General features: G+C 36.4%; 1 protein-coding gene across 1 annotated transcript in view; it reads right to left on the bottom strand.

Moving 5' to 3' along the window:
• Mekk1 (mitogen-activated protein kinase kinase kinase 4) overlaps nucleotides 1–17907 on the bottom strand; it is a 110055-nt gene that overhangs the window by 80496 nt on the left and 11652 nt on the right. The window contains exons 3-11 of the mRNA XM_083123985.1: nucleotides 17475–17611; nucleotides 16909–17084; nucleotides 15971–16168; nucleotides 14125–14891; nucleotides 7946–8354; nucleotides 7171–7434; nucleotides 4790–4951; nucleotides 2675–2835; nucleotides 1674–1787 (exon numbers count right to left, since the gene is read on the bottom strand). Of these exons, the coding sequence (XP_082980111.1) occupies nucleotides 1674–1787; nucleotides 2675–2835; nucleotides 4790–4951; nucleotides 7171–7434; nucleotides 7946–8354; nucleotides 14125–14891; nucleotides 15971–16168; nucleotides 16909–17084; nucleotides 17475–17611 (2388 nt within the window). The remainder of the gene's footprint in view (nucleotides 1–1673; nucleotides 1788–2674; nucleotides 2836–4789; nucleotides 4952–7170; nucleotides 7435–7945; nucleotides 8355–14124; nucleotides 14892–15970; nucleotides 16169–16908; nucleotides 17085–17474; nucleotides 17612–17907) is intronic.

The following is a 17907-nucleotide window of genomic DNA, read 5'->3' as shown; positions in this document are numbered from 1 at the left end:
TATAATACATATATTACAGACTTTTGTTCATTATTCCAACTGTCTCCTGTGATTTTATGGCTGTCATATTTCTTCTTAAATCAACTATTACCCACTAACAACCCATTTCTCTTACAAAAGTAAAGTAGCCTCCTTCCCTCCCCATTCCTCTATCACCATCCATCTGCTCCAAGTATTCCTGTATACCCTCTCCTGTCTCTTCCCACTTGTGCATCAAAATCACCTTTTACAATTTGCCATTCCTCTCCTACATGTTCTTCCAAGTCTTCTTCAATTATTCTTTCTCCTCCCTTGTACATCCTCTTTGTGGGGCATACACTTGAATTATTTCTATTACTTTTCCTCTTATAATCATTTTTAGTTTTATTATTCTGTCATTTACCCTCTCTACTTCCTCAGTTATTCCACTCCTGACTACAAATCCAACCCCACTTCTCCTGCCCTCTTCGGTACCTGCCCAGTACAGTTTATAGCCTTTCCTCAATTTCATTTCTCCTCTTCCTTTCCATTTTGTTTCGCTCATTCCAAAGATGTCGATTCCTCTTCTCTCCATTAGATCCACAATTTCTTCAGTCCTTCCTGTCGGAATCAAAAGTGGTATATAAAATGGCATTTCGGTGCTAAAATGGTGAATATAACCCTAAATTTGATTTGATTTGATTTAGTTTACTATACTTCGCTTTTGTGCTACTTTTTGCTAATTCGAAGATGGGGATGAATGATGATATGATGAAATTGATGAATGGACACTTACAAACACCAATGTCCAGACCGGGATTCGAACCCGGGACCCCTGGCTTCGTAGCCCTAACTTTGACTTGAAAACTATACTTATTACACAAAATAAACTTTTCCCCTCTAATAGCACATTTATGTCATCAGAGTATTAAGTTTATTCCTGTGTAAAGGAGTCCATTTTTGCTTCTAAAATATTTATTTATGTTTTGCATAACTCACAGGATAATTCAGATTTCAGAAAGTGTCACATTGGTAAATAAACTCTAAATTTCATGTTTAAGAGTGTATTTTGCATTTTGCAATTCATTTTGTATCATTTGGTGACAAACATGGTAGGAAAATGCATCTCACTGCTTTCAAAAACATGAAAAATGAACATTAAGGTGCGTTATTTCACATTTTGTTTTCCATCAAAAACAAAATATGCATGCCTCTAATGATAAGACAACTTACATCGCATGCCATCATTTCTTTAAATAGTTTAAGACCAGTTTTGGCATGCACTTAACTTTTTATTCTAACTTTCAACACATCATGTGACTTCTTCAAGAGGTAAGACAAAAACAGTCAAAGTTTAAAACATGGAAAAATAAGTTGGGTTAAAAAGGTTAAAATTTTAAGTAATAGACACTAAAGTCACCAGCCTGAGATGGAGTAGAAAGGACGAGAGGACACTGCATTGTCTTTTAGCTTCAGTTTTAACCCATTTAACTTCCCATGTTTTAAACTTTGACTACTCTTTTCTTAACTCCTGAAGAAGCCATACAATGTGGCAAAAGCATAACATAAAAAAGTAAGTACATGCCAAAACTGGACTTCCAGCTACTGGGTGTAGACATGATTAGGGCACACAATATATATATATATTTTTTTTTACAAATACCATCAACCGTCATATGTTAATTGTAAATATACGAAATTAACAGAACACTAACTTGGTTGATGATTCCTCATCAGACAAGGTACTGTCATCCACATGAACTGTCAGTTCATCTATACCAGTATTCAGATGATCAGCTATTGCTCCTAACATTCCACTTGCCATTCGGCTAAAAAAGGAAGGGGAAAAAAAAGAATGAATATAAGAAAGAGAGGATGAAGCTTACGAAGCACATTAAAAGATAACTGAGAGATCATTAAACCACATGTAACTCATTCCAAAAATGTATCAATCTCTCAAGAACGCAGTAAATAGCACACCAAACTAGGAAAAGAAAAAAACATCAATATTATTTGTAGAACACAATGAAAACCACAAACTTGGCTTGACTCTAACACAAATTATAATATAACGGTAACCAAATCAGTTATAAAGTCAATGGCACACCACTGAATTGACCTACCAAATCAGCTACTGAGGAAGCACTGTTATTGCTTGATCTTTCACTTTCAACTTGTCTTATTGGCTGTATATTTTCTCTATGTCTCTCTGATAGTACATCTCTTGTGTGTGCGTCAACAATCACTTTTATTTTTATTTATTTATTTTGCACGTGTATTTTCCCCCTTGCTTTAAACAGATTCACTAATTTCTCTTGATTTTGAGTAAATGCATATTTCATAGGTTGGGAGTAATTTTTATTAAATTCAAACTTGTTTTATGAACATTTCCTGATCTTTATGCCAACGTTAAAAAAAAGTGTTGCCAGTAAGCATTTCAATACTGTGTATCATATTATGACTGAGTCACATTACAGGTTCTAGTTTGAACTTCTGAACAATAGAATGCATATTCTATTTTCTCATGTGATCTGGACTTATTTTCTTACATTGAACTACTATATGTTTCATTTATAACATGTGTGGAATGATTTACTCCTACAGTATGTACAGCACAATATGTTTGTTATATTTAATTTTGTTATGCATATTTCACAATATGAATCTGCACCCAACTTGTAACACGGAAAACAAAATAGATACAGATGAGACTTACCAGAAGCTATTTCCTGCCAAAGCTTCTCCACCTGGAATATGAGGACATGTTGCCCTCACAAAGTTCCATTCCTCCTCCAGAAGATTCTTCTGATATGTAGTAATGAGGAAACTCTCCTGCTGAATCATCAGTACCCACTGTTGCAAATATTCCAGGTATACCTACATACAAATGAGTATACATGCTGTAAAAAGTCCACTTTTCCAAAAATAACTTAAAAAGCACATGCTGATGTACCACTCTCTGACAATATTAGTGATACTTGTTGGTTGCATGATTTAATTAATCAAGGCTTCCATTCATTTTGGCAAAACAAATTCCCCGATTTTTTTTAGGTTTTCCAGGCAATTTTAAAATAAATCACAAGACCAATATGTGGCTTCAACCTGTGAATAACCACATTTTAAGTGTTGAACTGCACTTGTTGTTTAATTAAAATTAAGTTTATTTAACATTGTTCAAAATATGAACAAAATACACTATAAAAATATTTTATACAGAATCTCCCAAGTATTTACCCTTATTTTTTCTTATTTTTTAAGCCTAAGAATTTCAAAATTCCTTTAATGTTCCACATTTTCCATGCATTTTCCAGCCCATTCTAACTTTACCTTATAATTTAGCACACACATATGTACTTCATAGATATTTAAGTGAAAACAAGTAGTTCTAGTTGGTGAATATTCAAAAACAGTGTTGCCAGTAAGCATTTGAATACTGTGTATCGTATTATGACTGAATCACATTAGAGGTTTTATAAAAATTCATTATGCTGACTAAGGCAGTAATTTAATTTTATTATAAAATATAAACTAAACATAACGTTTCAACCTTATAGCAAGGTCTTTGTACTTGGTGCAGAGTCTGAAGAAGACCTTGCTATAAGTTTGAAACGTTACCTTTAGTTTAAGATTCATAATAAAATTAAATTACTGCCTTGGTCAGCATATTGAATTTTTATATCATGGAAACAAGGCTTAATGGTGTTATAGAGGTTTTAGTTTAAACTTCTGAACAAAAGAATGCATATTCTATTTTTTCATGTAATCTGGACATATTTTCTTACATTCAACTACTATATTTTTCAGTTATAAAATGTGTTCAATGATTTACTCATACATGTACATACTTCTTATGTACAGCACAATATGTTTGTTATATTTAATTTTTTATGCATATTTCACATATGAATCAGGCTCCACCAGGACTCAATCTTGGGTTTTCCCATACCACCCCATTTTAATTTGTTTCCAGATATGCTTTTTTTGTTCAAATACGAACGCAAAGACTCCAGTTGCAAGAAAAGAAAAACTATAATATTTTTAATTTCTTATTACTCATGATCACTGGTAGTACAGTTTACAAATATGCAATGACAAATAATCATTCACTGCAAGTACAGTCACGGACACTTCTGGGTTGTAGTGAATACATTGACTTTCAACTTACAACCCAGCAGTGTCCGTGACTGTACAATAACCATATTTAATAATCCATGAATTTTCTAGGTTTTCAACATTTTTATGAAATTCTCTAGCTTTTTAATCAGATTAATTTCCTGACTTTTCCAGAGCAGTGGAAATCTGCTCACATAAACTATTAGGTAACTGTAATGGGAGATGGGAAACTGGTGTAAGGAAAGGGGCACAGGAGTACGAAGAGGTACCATCAGAGCATTTGCCTGTGGTGACAGAGGGAGAATCTGTTGAAAACTCAGGCAGAATACAAGTCTACAAGGATATTAACCTCTGGTCCCATATGTTATAAAAAATGTAAAATCGCATAGCAGTGCACCATTCTAAAATCACTCAACCTTTACTACATTTCCCTTTTTTACATGCAGGTTTCCAAACTATAATTACATAAAATACTGTTTTAGCACTATTGTTCCTAGCATGACTTACACACACACATATAAAAAGTAATCTCCATGAGGGAGTAACAATAAATTAATAAATAAAAGTAATCTCTATTAGTACACATAAAATAAGTGAATGCCTGTATGTAAGTAAAAGAAGGATTGAGCAACATATTATTTTAACCTCACACTATAATAAGTTGAATTTGGAGCCACATAGATAATCTACTTACGAGTACAAGTATACTCATACTTACTTCCATAACAGTTTTCACACTTCTGTCAAAGTCACTGATGACTTGCTCAAACCGATCTAACATTTCTGGCTTAACGTCCCACAGAGCAGCCCTGATCAAATGCAAGTAGCGCTGACGATGCACAACAGCTATCCGCAGACCCTCCTTAAACTCTCTCATGAGCTGAAAAATAAGCAAAACTCTTAGGTTCCAATGCAATTTACCACTGGAGAACTTACATTAATTACAGAGAAACTTAGTACTCACAGTTTCCGTGAAGCTGTTTTTAGTTTGTTTTATGAATTCCAGTGGCCACCGCCACCATCCTCGTTGGAACTTGTTGCATTGGTACTTTTCTGTTTTGTTTTTTTTTTGTTTCACGATTGCCGCTAGGTGTGCTGTTGTCACCTATCTGCTTGCACCTGGGTTGTCTGCCATTCACCAGTGTTAGTTGCTGCAGTAGGGGAATCCACGAGTGGTGTGCTTGTCCACTATCAATGTTTAGTTCGGGTTGTAAGTGCATGATGGAAAGTGGTGACTGCCACCAAAATTAATAGAACAAACTAATTAATAGAACAGCTTCGCGAAAACCGTGAGTTCTAAGTTTCTCTGTAATTATTTACTACCGCATCTCTCATTTCCCAAAGTATGAACTTACATTAATGTTTGATTAATATAATTAGAGTTAAACTAAATATGGTTCACCTTTAGGGATGGCTGGTAAAATTGCCTTACTAGCACCAGGTAGCAAATCACATGACGTATCTTCAAACTACATATGAAATTTCAGTTCTACCTCTTTTGTTCATTTGTACACATGTGAACATATGACATACTCCACTCTCAAAACAATATATCCATTGTTACTATTATTAACAATCAGTGTTTGAAATATTGATTTTTTCCTTCAACATATTTATTACAGGATAGATTTTATAAATTGGTTATATTTACTCTTCAACTACCACTTTTTGCTGATATCTTCAGCATATGGAAAAAATGTCATTATAGGTAATGTTGTCGCCTTGTAATCAACGGTTCCCAGGTTCATTTCCCGGTGGAGCCAAGTAGTGCTTTGGATCCCACTTTAAACTGTAGGTTGTAATGATAGGATAACTACAAGATCCTTTTTTTATTATTAGTTTTTATGTATGTTCAATGTTATTTTTTTTACTGACAGCTATACTTCTTTTCTATGCAGTTTCCAATGTAACTTGCTGTAGGGATGGCATACGTGACGGTGAAAGCCAGCTAGCAGAAGGTTGTTAGTTTTAAAATCTTGTCCATTCAACCTGAGGGGGGTTGAAAAAAGTTCCGTTTACTGGTTTTTTTCCGAATCGCCTATATAAGGAAACCAACTGAGTAACGAGGGTTGGCATTCTTACATTTTTTTGGGCAAGAGGAGGCGACATTTGGAAGGTTCTTCGGTGCCAGTAGAGTGGCGGGGCTAGTCAAATGGCTAGCGATCACAGATCAACCATTGGCTTTCATCAAAATACTTAGATAAGTCCACGCATTTTTTCTTGATTTCGTTTGGTGACAAGCCAACACTTAGTTTTCGGCGGACATTTCTTATTATTAGACAAACGTCATATCCGAGGAAATTAAGGGACATGTTTAATTTCAAGTATAGTATATGTCTATGCATGTCAGAAAAACAAAATAACTTGTTGCACGAAAGTATTAGTTTAAATTTGTTGATTCGAGTCTGTCAAAGTTCAGGTTTTTATTTAATCTGGGATTAAAGGAACAGTGACAGGGTGGAAAAGAATCATAACAGTATTGTTTTTATATAATTTCAAGAACAGCGCATAATTAGTTGTAATTTCAACCAAGTTTAGTCTATTTTTTCGAGGCCTTTTCATTATAAACAAGAAAAGGAAATAATTCGAGAAACATGTCATGTATACTAGTGACAAGCTACATACATTTTTTAACTAGTACTGCTGGTCTAGGCCAGGGTACGAATCTCTTATATATACACATTGCAGTGTTTAAATTAAAGAGGATCATGTCATTTTTTATGTGGGGATTATTTCATATCTAATTCTTTGTACATATTTAATCAACGAAATAAATAGTCTTTTTATATAATTTTAAACTGAACGTCTGATCTATCATTCAAGAATTAAAGAACTGAGTTTTCCCTAATATCCATGGTAATGAACATGGTAGTTATTCTAGGTCTTTATATTTGATTGAACCATTTTTGTTAGTTTTTTTAAGTGTTATGCTAATTATTTTGCCTGGAGAAGTAAGGAAGACAAGTAACAGGTCGAGCCAAGGCAGGTTACTCTCCCTAGAAGAGAAATAGAGCATAACAAGGTCCAGTCTTAGCATTTCTGTGCATGAAGTGGACTTAAAAAAAATAAACTCCAACAAAAATTGCAACATATTCTCACCTGTCGAATACTCAAAGCTGAAGGCTCCTCTGGTTTCTGTTCCAAACGCATTCGGAGGTATTCATGTATAACATCAATTGGTATGCGACAGAGGAACAAATATGCACCACGGTAAGAAGGCAGTCCCAAAGCTTGTGCTTCGGGTGACCAATAGCCATATCTTCTTAGCTCTTCTTCTTCTTCTGTCATAGTAGTAATGTTCTTTATACTGTTCGGCAAATGGTTACAAACATCAGTTTGTTCTAAAATTGGAACATCACTTTCCTGAAAAAAACATAGAATACATCAGGTGTCAAAATGTCTTTCAGAACAGAATTAAAACTTACTAACATTTAAAGATCTTCAAAAAAATTAAAATCAAACAAAATAGAGTGTTAAAAGTCAATTAAAACACACTTCAGAACAATATTTCTCAATTATCTGCAATACAAATTTGTTGTAATGGGTAACAAAATTAACAAAAAAATTACAAGATACTGCCTTACAGTATTACATTTTTTAGAATAAATAGGTATCCCCCAACCACACCATTTCTAGCAATTATTAGATTTGGGGGAATGGGCCAATCAAGTCCTACCAACATAAAATTTATCATTAATATTTTTTTAGGAATCTCTAAGGATTCATCCATAATATTAATTTCTAATGATTAGATCACTGATAGGAGAAAATGCAAAAACCTGCGAATGAATGTACCTACGTAGAATACCTCATTCAGAAGTATCTAAAACATATTCACGAAATGAAATGAAATGAAATGAATCATTTAACTTACCACATTAAGGGCAACATCCTCACTTGAAACTGGTTTCTCTAGCGTTATCCTAGATCTTCTAAGTACAATTCGGTGCAGATGCTCAAGGAACTGAAGTGCCTTACGAAGTCCCCTTGTTTTCAGAACATCCTCTATATACTTTCTATATGGTGAAGTAGGCGATGATTTCACGCACATATCTTGGCTTAAATCAACCAAGGACATATTACGAGATCTAATATTCGTCTCACTGCTTATTGTTGACCTTGAATCATTTGAATTGTTCGAGTCCGATGGATTTGAACTAAACTGACTATCTGAACTGACACTTTCAGCCTCTGCTTCGAGTTCATTGAAATCAAATTGTACTCGGTGCTTGTTGTCCTTTGTAAAGAGTTTTCCATCCAGGTTTGGATCTACACCTCTGTGCCTAAAAAATAAGAAAAGAATGAATCAACATTTTTTATCCATGTGGCACTAAAAATATTTAAAAGAAAGTAGAAAAAACCTCTTTTATTTCGTAACAGAAATGACTACTATAATATACACCGTGATTCATAAGTTTGTGAAACATTTTAGAAATTCACCACAGAGACTATGCAATGGATAGTGGTAAATCTGATGCTGATAGAATGACAAACTCTCCAAGTTTTTGTAGGAAACTGCGTGAGTGCATACTTACCATGCTTTGACAATAGGTGGCAGTAGCAGCAAATATGGCACTAAGTAAACTTGAGAAAGTGCACAAACCTGGTCTGCTGTGAAGATTTTGAGCAGAATTTCAGAAGCCTCCACTCCCTGCTAATCTCCAGAAACTTCACAACAATACCACTGTGGCTGTGACACTGATCAGCCATGACATGTTAACACAGTATCAGTTAGATATCTGCTGCATCAGCAAAGGAGGGCACACAGAGCATTTGTCGTTCTATCAACATCAGAATTACCACTGTCAGTTGTATCGTTTATCTGTAATACATTTTTGTTTCATGGACATCCCATGTGGAGTTGCTGCTCTCCCATAGGGCACCTTGTAGGTGGCAGATATGGGAATGCTCTTCAGATATAAAGGGTAGCAGGGAAATAAAATACCTGGAGTGGACCAAACCAGCACTGCTGCCTTGCAGGAAGTAGTTGGGTCTACAAAGATACAGGAAGAAAACTTCGATGTCAAGTCACCTGCCCCTCCAGGTTGGAGTTTGAGCATTGGACTGATGACTCAACCTCGTAAAAAGAGAGACAAGAGAAAAAGCCAGACAGATTGAATGGCTACGACATGATGAGAAAAGGTACAAGAATGAACTATACATAGGAACCTGGAATGTACACTCTTCACAAAAAGTTTGAAACATTGTTATATTAGACAATAGTTGATAGACAAGGCCTTGGAATGCAACAACACATGGTATCTGTCTGGTGGACTTTTTCGTCTTTTCGCCGACATATGCCACCGGGTCTATCACCTATTGCCTAATATAATAATACCCCAAACTTGTTGTGCCTAACATAACAATATTCCAAACTTTTTGTGAGGAGTGTATTATCGCTATACAGGGCCGGAGCTCTCACCCTCCTATTATACCAACTTGATAAATACAAAACTGAAATTACAGCCATTCAAGAAATCCGATGGAAAGGAGAAGTTCTCAAAAAGAAAAATCACACAATTTATTACAGCTGTGATGACAACACCCACCAATTAGGAACAGGTTTTATTGTAAAAAAAAATCATATATGCAGATAGTTTTAGACTAAACCTATCAACTCAAGAATATACAGCCTTAGAATAAAAGGAAAATTCTTTAATTACACTTTAATAAACACACATGCACCAACAGAGGCAGCAGGTGAAGATCAGAAGGATAAATTTTAGGAGGTCTTGGAAGAAGTGTATAACAGAAGTCCGAAACACAATGTGCAAATAATTTTAGGAGACATGAATGCACAAATAGGACAGGAACAGTTTAAACTTTGTAACGGAATTTATGATATGACTAGGTATATGTATAGTGGAAGGAAGGAGAACCTCCCTGAAACTTAGACCGTGGGAATTAGTTAGTATCCTAGATCAACATTTGTTAAGTGATGCCCTAGTGCAAAAAAAGGGGTTAATTATATCAATCTATGTTTAGTTGCATAATAGTTAGAATGAACTGGGGTTGGTGCCGCCATTGCTGCTGGCAACCATGCAGAAAACAGAATTTGTGCACTCCTTGTTATTCCAGCAACAATAATATATGTTTTCCAAAGAATTCATCATTTTAAGTATCTGGGTTCCAATGTTAATAAAGGGAATGACAGAACAGTGGAAGTAAAGAAACGCTTAACCTCTGCCAACAAAAGCTACGAGGGTCACTATTTATATTTTGAGCCTAACAATGAAAAAACAGGAATTTGGCATTGAAAACTGCTTTATTGTTTTTCGAAGTATTCTCCTTTATGGTCAATACACTTTTGCATTCGTTCGAACCATTTGTCAAAGCAGTTTTTCCAATCTTCTTGAGACACCTCCATAATATGGTTTTTGAACGCATCAACGGCGTCTTCCGCCGACGAAAATTGTTGTCCATGCAATTTATTCTTGACATTCGGGAACAAGAAGAAGTCATTGGGTGCCAAATCAGGACTGTATGGCAGATGACCCATCAATTCGATTTTTTGACTGTTCATAAAGTCGGTTGTTAGACGAGATGTGTGACAGCTGGCATTGTCTTGATGACGAATGATCCGACAGCGTTTGTTTGTTTTCCGTATTTGACCGAAGACCTCTGGCAAACAAATTGTTGTGTACCATTCAGAGTTGACCGTTCTACATTCCTCTAAAGGCACAGTTGCCACATGACCAGTTTTCCAGAAAAAAAAACAGGCGACCATTTGTTTCGATGTGCTTCGAGCGCGAACAACTTTTGTTGGATTGGGTTCATCTTGAAACACCCATACAGTCGACTGCTGTTTACGTTCCGGCTCATATGCATATATCCATGATTCGTCACCTGTTACAATCTTATATACGTCTTTTGAAGCACCACGATTGTATTTATTGAGCATTTGTTTGCACCAATTGACGCGAGCGTCTTTTTGAGTTTTTGTCAAATTGTGTGGGATCCAACGAGAACATACCTTTCTCACAGCTAAATGATCATGTAATATTTTATATATGCTGGTGGAACTAATGGTTGCCTCAATCTCACAGTATGTCACATGATGATCTTGCAGTATTAGGTTTTGCACAGCATCAATGTTTTATTGAACAACAACTGATTTTGGATGACTTTCGCGAATCTCGTCGGTGAGCGAATGGCGGCCACGATTAAATTCGTTATACCAGCGTTTCACAGTGGCAAAGGATGGGGCTTCATCGCCAAATGTGGAAGTAAGTTGATCGATGCACTCTTGTCTTGATAATCCACGTCGAAAATTGTAAAAAATCATCGGACGAAAATGTTCACGAGTTAATTCCATTTTATTGTTGTCGCGCAATCTCCAAGGCAATATAAACAACACAAATGAAGCTATTGACAAAACATTTGAAGTACGTTATGGTCAATAATGCCAGATGATTCCGTGCAAACGTCAAATCGCGCCTAACTTCAATCAGTGTTGCCAAGGCTCAAAATATAAATAGTGACCCTCGTACTATGAACTCATAAAGCATATGAAATCTAAACTCCTTTCTAGACACAGGAAGGTGATGCTTTACAAAACACTTATCAGACCGGTGCTCACATATGGAGCTGAAACATGGGTCCTCACAAAGCAGGATGAATCACATTTAGGCTGTTTCGAGAGAAAATCCTACATAAAATCTACAGACCCTTATATCAGGGAGGTGAGTGGCGAAGAAGAACAAATCAAGAGCTGTATCAGTTATACAAAGATTATGACATTGTTAAAATTTATAAAAATTATTTGGCTAAGGTGGGCAAGTCATGTTATGCGTCTCAATGAAAACGATCCAGCAAGGTAAGTGCTTATGTCAGAATCTGGAGGTAGGCGACATAAAGGAAGACCGAAGTTGACATGGGAGGAGCAAGTTGAAGAGGATGCAGCAAGAGTTGGGTGTAAGAACTGGAAAGCTGTTGCCATCCAAAGAGATGAATGGCAGACTCTCTTGTTGAAGGCCAAGGCCCATCCTGGACTGTAGCGCCACGAAAGTAAGTAAGCTTCATGGACTTATGAATCTCCCTGTAAAATGAACAGGTAAATCCAAACATACGACCATCTGTAGTCTCCGTAAACTCCTACATGTACTAGGTGCTGCACAAAAAATGAACCCAACCGGACCACTTCATGCAAAGTAATATACACAGTGTGGCAATTTAAAATCGGGACTGGTGCTGTAAAAAATAAACAAGTGTTCACAGAAAGTTACTTACCTAGGATCATCCTGCATCAACACATTGTTGCTCTCTGCCTTCCAGTGCATGGAAGTATTGCTGGAATTCGTTTTATGTAATGATGTTTGAAATCATTGTCGTAGCATTCTTGATTGTTGGTACATCATCAAAGTATAGTGGAACCACGAGCAAAACAACTTGTGCAGACCCGCGACTCCTGTGCACCATACCCCCGTGAGTAGGGGAGGGGGATAGTGGACCATGCTTCCTTATGGCCCGAGGTGGAGAGAAGAAGGGAAAGCTGCGTGGGGAATTTTCGTCCCAAGGTTTTTTCCTTGTGGTCAATCTATAGGAACATTTCAGTGCAACTCTCAGTTTAGTAAATAAAAAATAATCACACAGAGCCAGATCCGATGAATAGGCAGTGTGTGACAACAAACAGATTGCTTTTCGGGTTAAAAAGTCCTTCATAATCTGAGCCTTCTGACTTGGGGAACTGCCATGAAGCACACGCCAGCTGCCATCAACCTGATACTCGAGCCTCATATGTATTATTCTTTGCACAAACATTTCAGTACCTCTAGATAAAACCCAGCAGTAATAGTCTGTCTGTAATTTTGATCTTCAGTAATGATTGTCCTCACTGTCTTAACCAATTCCTGTGTTCTCACCATCCTTAATGCAGCTGGATGTTCGTCATCTTCAACTGGCTCCCGTCCTTCACTGAAATGCTTGAGCCATTCAAATACACACGTACGGGATAAACAATTGTCACCACACACTTGCTCCAACATGTAAAATGTTTCCGTAGCAGTTTTACCCAGGTGTGCACAAAACATGATGTTTGGTTTTTGTTCCATGTTGAAATCACGACACACTTTCACGACATGTGCCCACACTCAAGAGTGCCACACGCAACAAAATCAACAATCTCTGCATCCTTTATTCGTGAGATACCCCTCACTTGTTTGCACCACAGAACGCTTGCACAGTGGCGCCACCTACGGAGAAAAAAAATCAGTCCCGATTTCAAAATGCCGCACTGCGTATGATTCATTTCGCTGTGATCCCAAGTTACAAACTTTCCTTACATCTTCCGTCAGGTGCAAGGTGTCTGGCAACAATGTCTCCAAGTCTTTACTGTGTCACTGAATGTATTAATTGAACTTCTACTGCCTGTTGAGAGTTGTCGAAGACTGCAGTTGTGATGTATTCATTTCAACAAAGAGTTGCTATAGTGGAGGCCTGCATTCGCACAGGTCCATTCAAAGACATGCAGGATTATTTTTCTAATCTGTTTCCGGATCACTCCAACAAAAATCAGTATACAAGGTTTGGTGCAGAAGTGGTGTACGAAAAGATCGGTGATAATGCAGGAAATTATAGACAGTCACATGTTTGGACACCCACTGGTGTTGCTGACATCCATGAGAGGATTCTAAGAAAGCAACATGGAAGTTATACCAGTAAGTACTGAAATTGTTTCACATGAAGTCATGTCATGTTAACAGTCAGCTGCATAGTGTTCCAGAAGCATCCCCCCAAAAATGGAATGAGCAACTGTAACTTATGTACATTTCGACCATTTGCAAAAAGTATAGAAACTTGTTACCCTTGCATCACTTAATTTTTCAAGTGTGACTGTTTTCTTAAATATTTTCATTTTAAACATATAAGGTGCATTATAATTTAACAAAAATTACCATAAAAAAATAACAGCTCACGTGTGCAACATGTTCTACGAGTAATACACAATGTAGAATAACGTAACTTACAAGTAATTGGGTTACTATTTGTGCAATGTAAACTCTGTAAAAAAAAGTAACTTTCTTACAAACTTTAAACACTGACAAAAGTTATTACCTTATTGATGACATCACTTCTTCATAAGAAACATCGTCACTTGTAGAGGTATCGGTAACACCAGAAGAAGATCCCTGGTCGTCGTCCATCTTTGGCCATTGATTTGACTTCAGCAACAGCTTCCCCAATATAGAAACTTTCAACCTATGATGGTTGGTCATATTGTACCACAGACACATTGCCTTCACTCGTCCGACCAACTCAGGACTTTTGTACAATGGATAGTCATTGGCAAAAGCTTTGCTGGAAGGGTAAAGAGCCTCTGCCGCCTCTAGCCTTGTAAGTAAGTCTTCAATTTGTCTCAACGCAGCATTCTGACTAATTGAGCACGACCGGCAGTACATTGACAAACAACCGTTACAAAAACAACCACCTTTTTTAAATTTTGCTGCATAATCTGGAACTGACACAACTTTAGCATACGTATCTTTGGTTTGAGCAGAAGTAGAATTGTCACAGCTTATACTATCGTCTTTTACCTCATCACTTCTCACATTACTCGAACTATCGTTCTTATCACAAAACACTGCAGAGTCAGTTTCCAATTGTTTATCCTCGATAACAGTATCACAGCTGTCAGAAATCGAACAGCCTTTGTTTTCGAATTTGTATCGGGTTATTTCGTTCAACAGGTTTCCAACTTCCTTCCTGGAATTGCACAAATACTGATCTTGTTCTGTAGGCGACCTATCTGCATGCCAGGCTTGCAGTTCCAACCAAATCAGGTCTTTCAGCTCACTTTGCCAAAGGTGCTCTTCTTTGCTTAGCTGAAATTAAAAAATATTATTGAGTTCAGATAGTACATACATTCAAATTTTGTCCTAATTGCCTATGGGATTACCATGAATGGGTTCATGGGATAAAATCCACAAGTACATATCAGGGTACAATGTAAATTTATCTGTGTCTAAAATTGACTATTTTGTCTGTTGGTAGCAACTTTGATCATTAGTGCATATGTGCTCTATCAGTACACTAAATCTTTAAAAGAAAGGACAGAATAATTAATCAAAAAAGGAAAATATTTTCATCTTGTCATTTGGAGTTTTGCTAGATTAAAGAAATGTTTGGATGTTTGCCCATGATATAATTATATTATGGCCAAATCTGTCCCAGTAACACCTTCGAATTCAAGATAATTCTATCCCAGTACAAAATTATTTTTGGCTAACCAATAAACAATGTATAAATATATACGGTAATTATTGCTTCTCTTAATGTAAAATTTCACAATCATCTCCATATATTATTCAATTACGGGCAGAAAGACATGACACATCTGAGACAGGGACCCAGAGTGTTTTATGGTAAGTGTGTGAGTCAAGCACTATATGCATTTGACCACCAAGTTGGGACAAGCATTCACACTATCAGTGGAAATCTTTAATAAGGGAATGCTCTTAGGTTAATTGATGCTTATTCTTATACTTGTCAGACATCAATCACCATTTATGTAAGGATCACCTTTTCTAAAGGCAGCCAAATGCCAACTTCTCTTCCGAATAGCATACCTTGGAATGCATTTTTCAGACTAACAAGACTCTGGACCCACAGGCAGTGTTGTATCCTGTTCATGAGTGTTTGTGATCGTCCTTTCATCAATTTCATTGTATCACTATTCACTCTCATCTTCACGATTAGCAAAAAGTGGCAGGAATGCAAAGTAAAACAAATCAAATCAAACGACATACACTGAGGGACCAATCACTAGTGGTGATCTATTGTGACTTCTTGGTGACAAAAAGTCATCATTCTCACCTCATGCCCTCCTGTAATTTTTAGTGCTCAGAAATATGGGTCCTAATGATGATATCAGGAAAAATAATAGATAGGTATGACAACACACCTGGCGACTGTAATTCTTGTCCTGCTTATCAGGATTCCCCATCCTGATGAGAAGAGAAAAGGTCTTGTAGAACTCAAGCCTTGACTGTGGGCATCCCTGTAGCTGGGCCACCTTCTGCGGTGTTGGAGTTTCAGATCTTTCCTCTTTACACGGCACCAGTTTCGATGTCAAGCTCATGAACCTATTACATGTTTCCACCTGCAGGGTAAGAAAATGAATCAATTATGTTCAATATTCTAAAGTATTCTTGTAATAAGTTCAAAACTCAATAACCAAATTAAACCACCTCTCAGTTCAAAAAACAATGCAAAATTTTACAATTTGCAATTACTGCTGCTAGCCATTTCTCTGAACGAAATACAGTAAAATTGACAAAATACAGTTAGGATTAATTAATCTCCCCTTAGTTGTTAAAATCTCACAAAGAACTGCAGTTGCACTCCAAATGATTTACTGTCATTTCATGTGACAGTATTCACTGAACGTGTACCTCAATTATACTCCACTTTGCTAATAATTTAATGAGTTTTATTATACTGAAATGAAGTGCACATTTATCTGCAAAACAGACTTTTATAAAGGTGGCAGTGGACACCGAAATTAGTAGAACTTAATAAATGGATAAATGACTACTTCATTTCAGTATATGAACTTCTAACTGAAACTTTCTATCCCCGAAACATGAAATACTGTCTTTTCTTACTTCATATGTAGCATTAAGAAGTACTGTACAAAACAAATATTTCGCAAGATAATAGTTAGACAAAAGTGACAGAAGAGAGACACTAGATAGTAAAATCAGTTTTAGTAACTACAGCTTACAAAATACCCAATGTATGGAAGAAAACATGTCTGTCTACCCAGCAGAAGGATAAGATTAAGACACAAAATTGGAAATATTTGAAAATAAGTAAGATTACAACATGAACATCTCTTACCTTCAACGCTGGCTGTTGAACTATAACTGGTAGGCTCTCTGCCCGGTCTTCTGTATGTTCCATTGTACTTGATATGTTGTTGCTCACAGTTGCTAAATCCAATTTAAAATCCCTTTCTGACTCTCGCAAAAGCTTTAAAGACCTTTTCCGTTTGTGGCTATCTGCTCGAAATTGTTCTGGAATAAAAAACCAACAAGTATGTTTCAAAATTTGCCTTTTCATTTCAAAACTGAAATGTAGGTGCACATGAATCAGTAAAATAGCAAATTCTAACAATATGATAATGAGTGTCTGGTAAGCCATACTGTGATATAAAGACAAATCCTGACACAAAAGAAGCTTGTTTAAAGTATGTTTGAAGTCCACTTTACATGCAGATAACCTAAATGAAACTGGACCTGCAGATAAAACGAGGGATACTAACCACTGTGCAATGTACATCCACCAGGGTTTATCAACAGTTGTTATATTTTAAAATATGGATACTACACTCAATACCAAACATTTAAAATCAATTAAAAAGTACAGAAACTTTACAGTGCTTTGATATTTCATGAAGAACTTACCATTTTCTGTTTGATTTGTTTGCTCAGAATCATTGAATTCTGAAAACACTTGCAGATGAGGGAAATTGTCAATTGTATTTCTACGGCGTATTCGGGAATGAGATTGAACAACTTTTGGAGAAGCTTTCCCATCTCCACTGCAATAAAATAATAAAGAAAAATTAATGTTCAAATTGTGTAACAGTAATTATAAAACAACTCCACTGAAGTTCTTGAAAAACACGACTAAATACATATATTCAGAAGCTATTCTTATACAACTGCTTTATTGCTTTGCTGACAAAACACCACAATCTCAGTGTTTTTATGCCAAATTCGATCATTTATCACTATATCCAGGGCTCCCACATGGCTAGCACTCTCACCTTTGGTGCAAACAGTCCTAGGTTCGATTTCTGGTAGAAGCTCCCAAAAATTTCAACCCAGCATCAGG

This window comes from Lepisma saccharinum, chromosome 6, assembly GCF_977018435.1.
Source record: "Lepisma saccharinum chromosome 6, izLepSacc3.1, whole genome shotgun sequence".
Taxonomy (NCBI): Eukaryota; Metazoa; Arthropoda; class Insecta; order Zygentoma; family Lepismatidae; genus Lepisma; species Lepisma saccharinum.
This window is presented reverse-complemented; position numbering and strand designations above follow the sequence as displayed.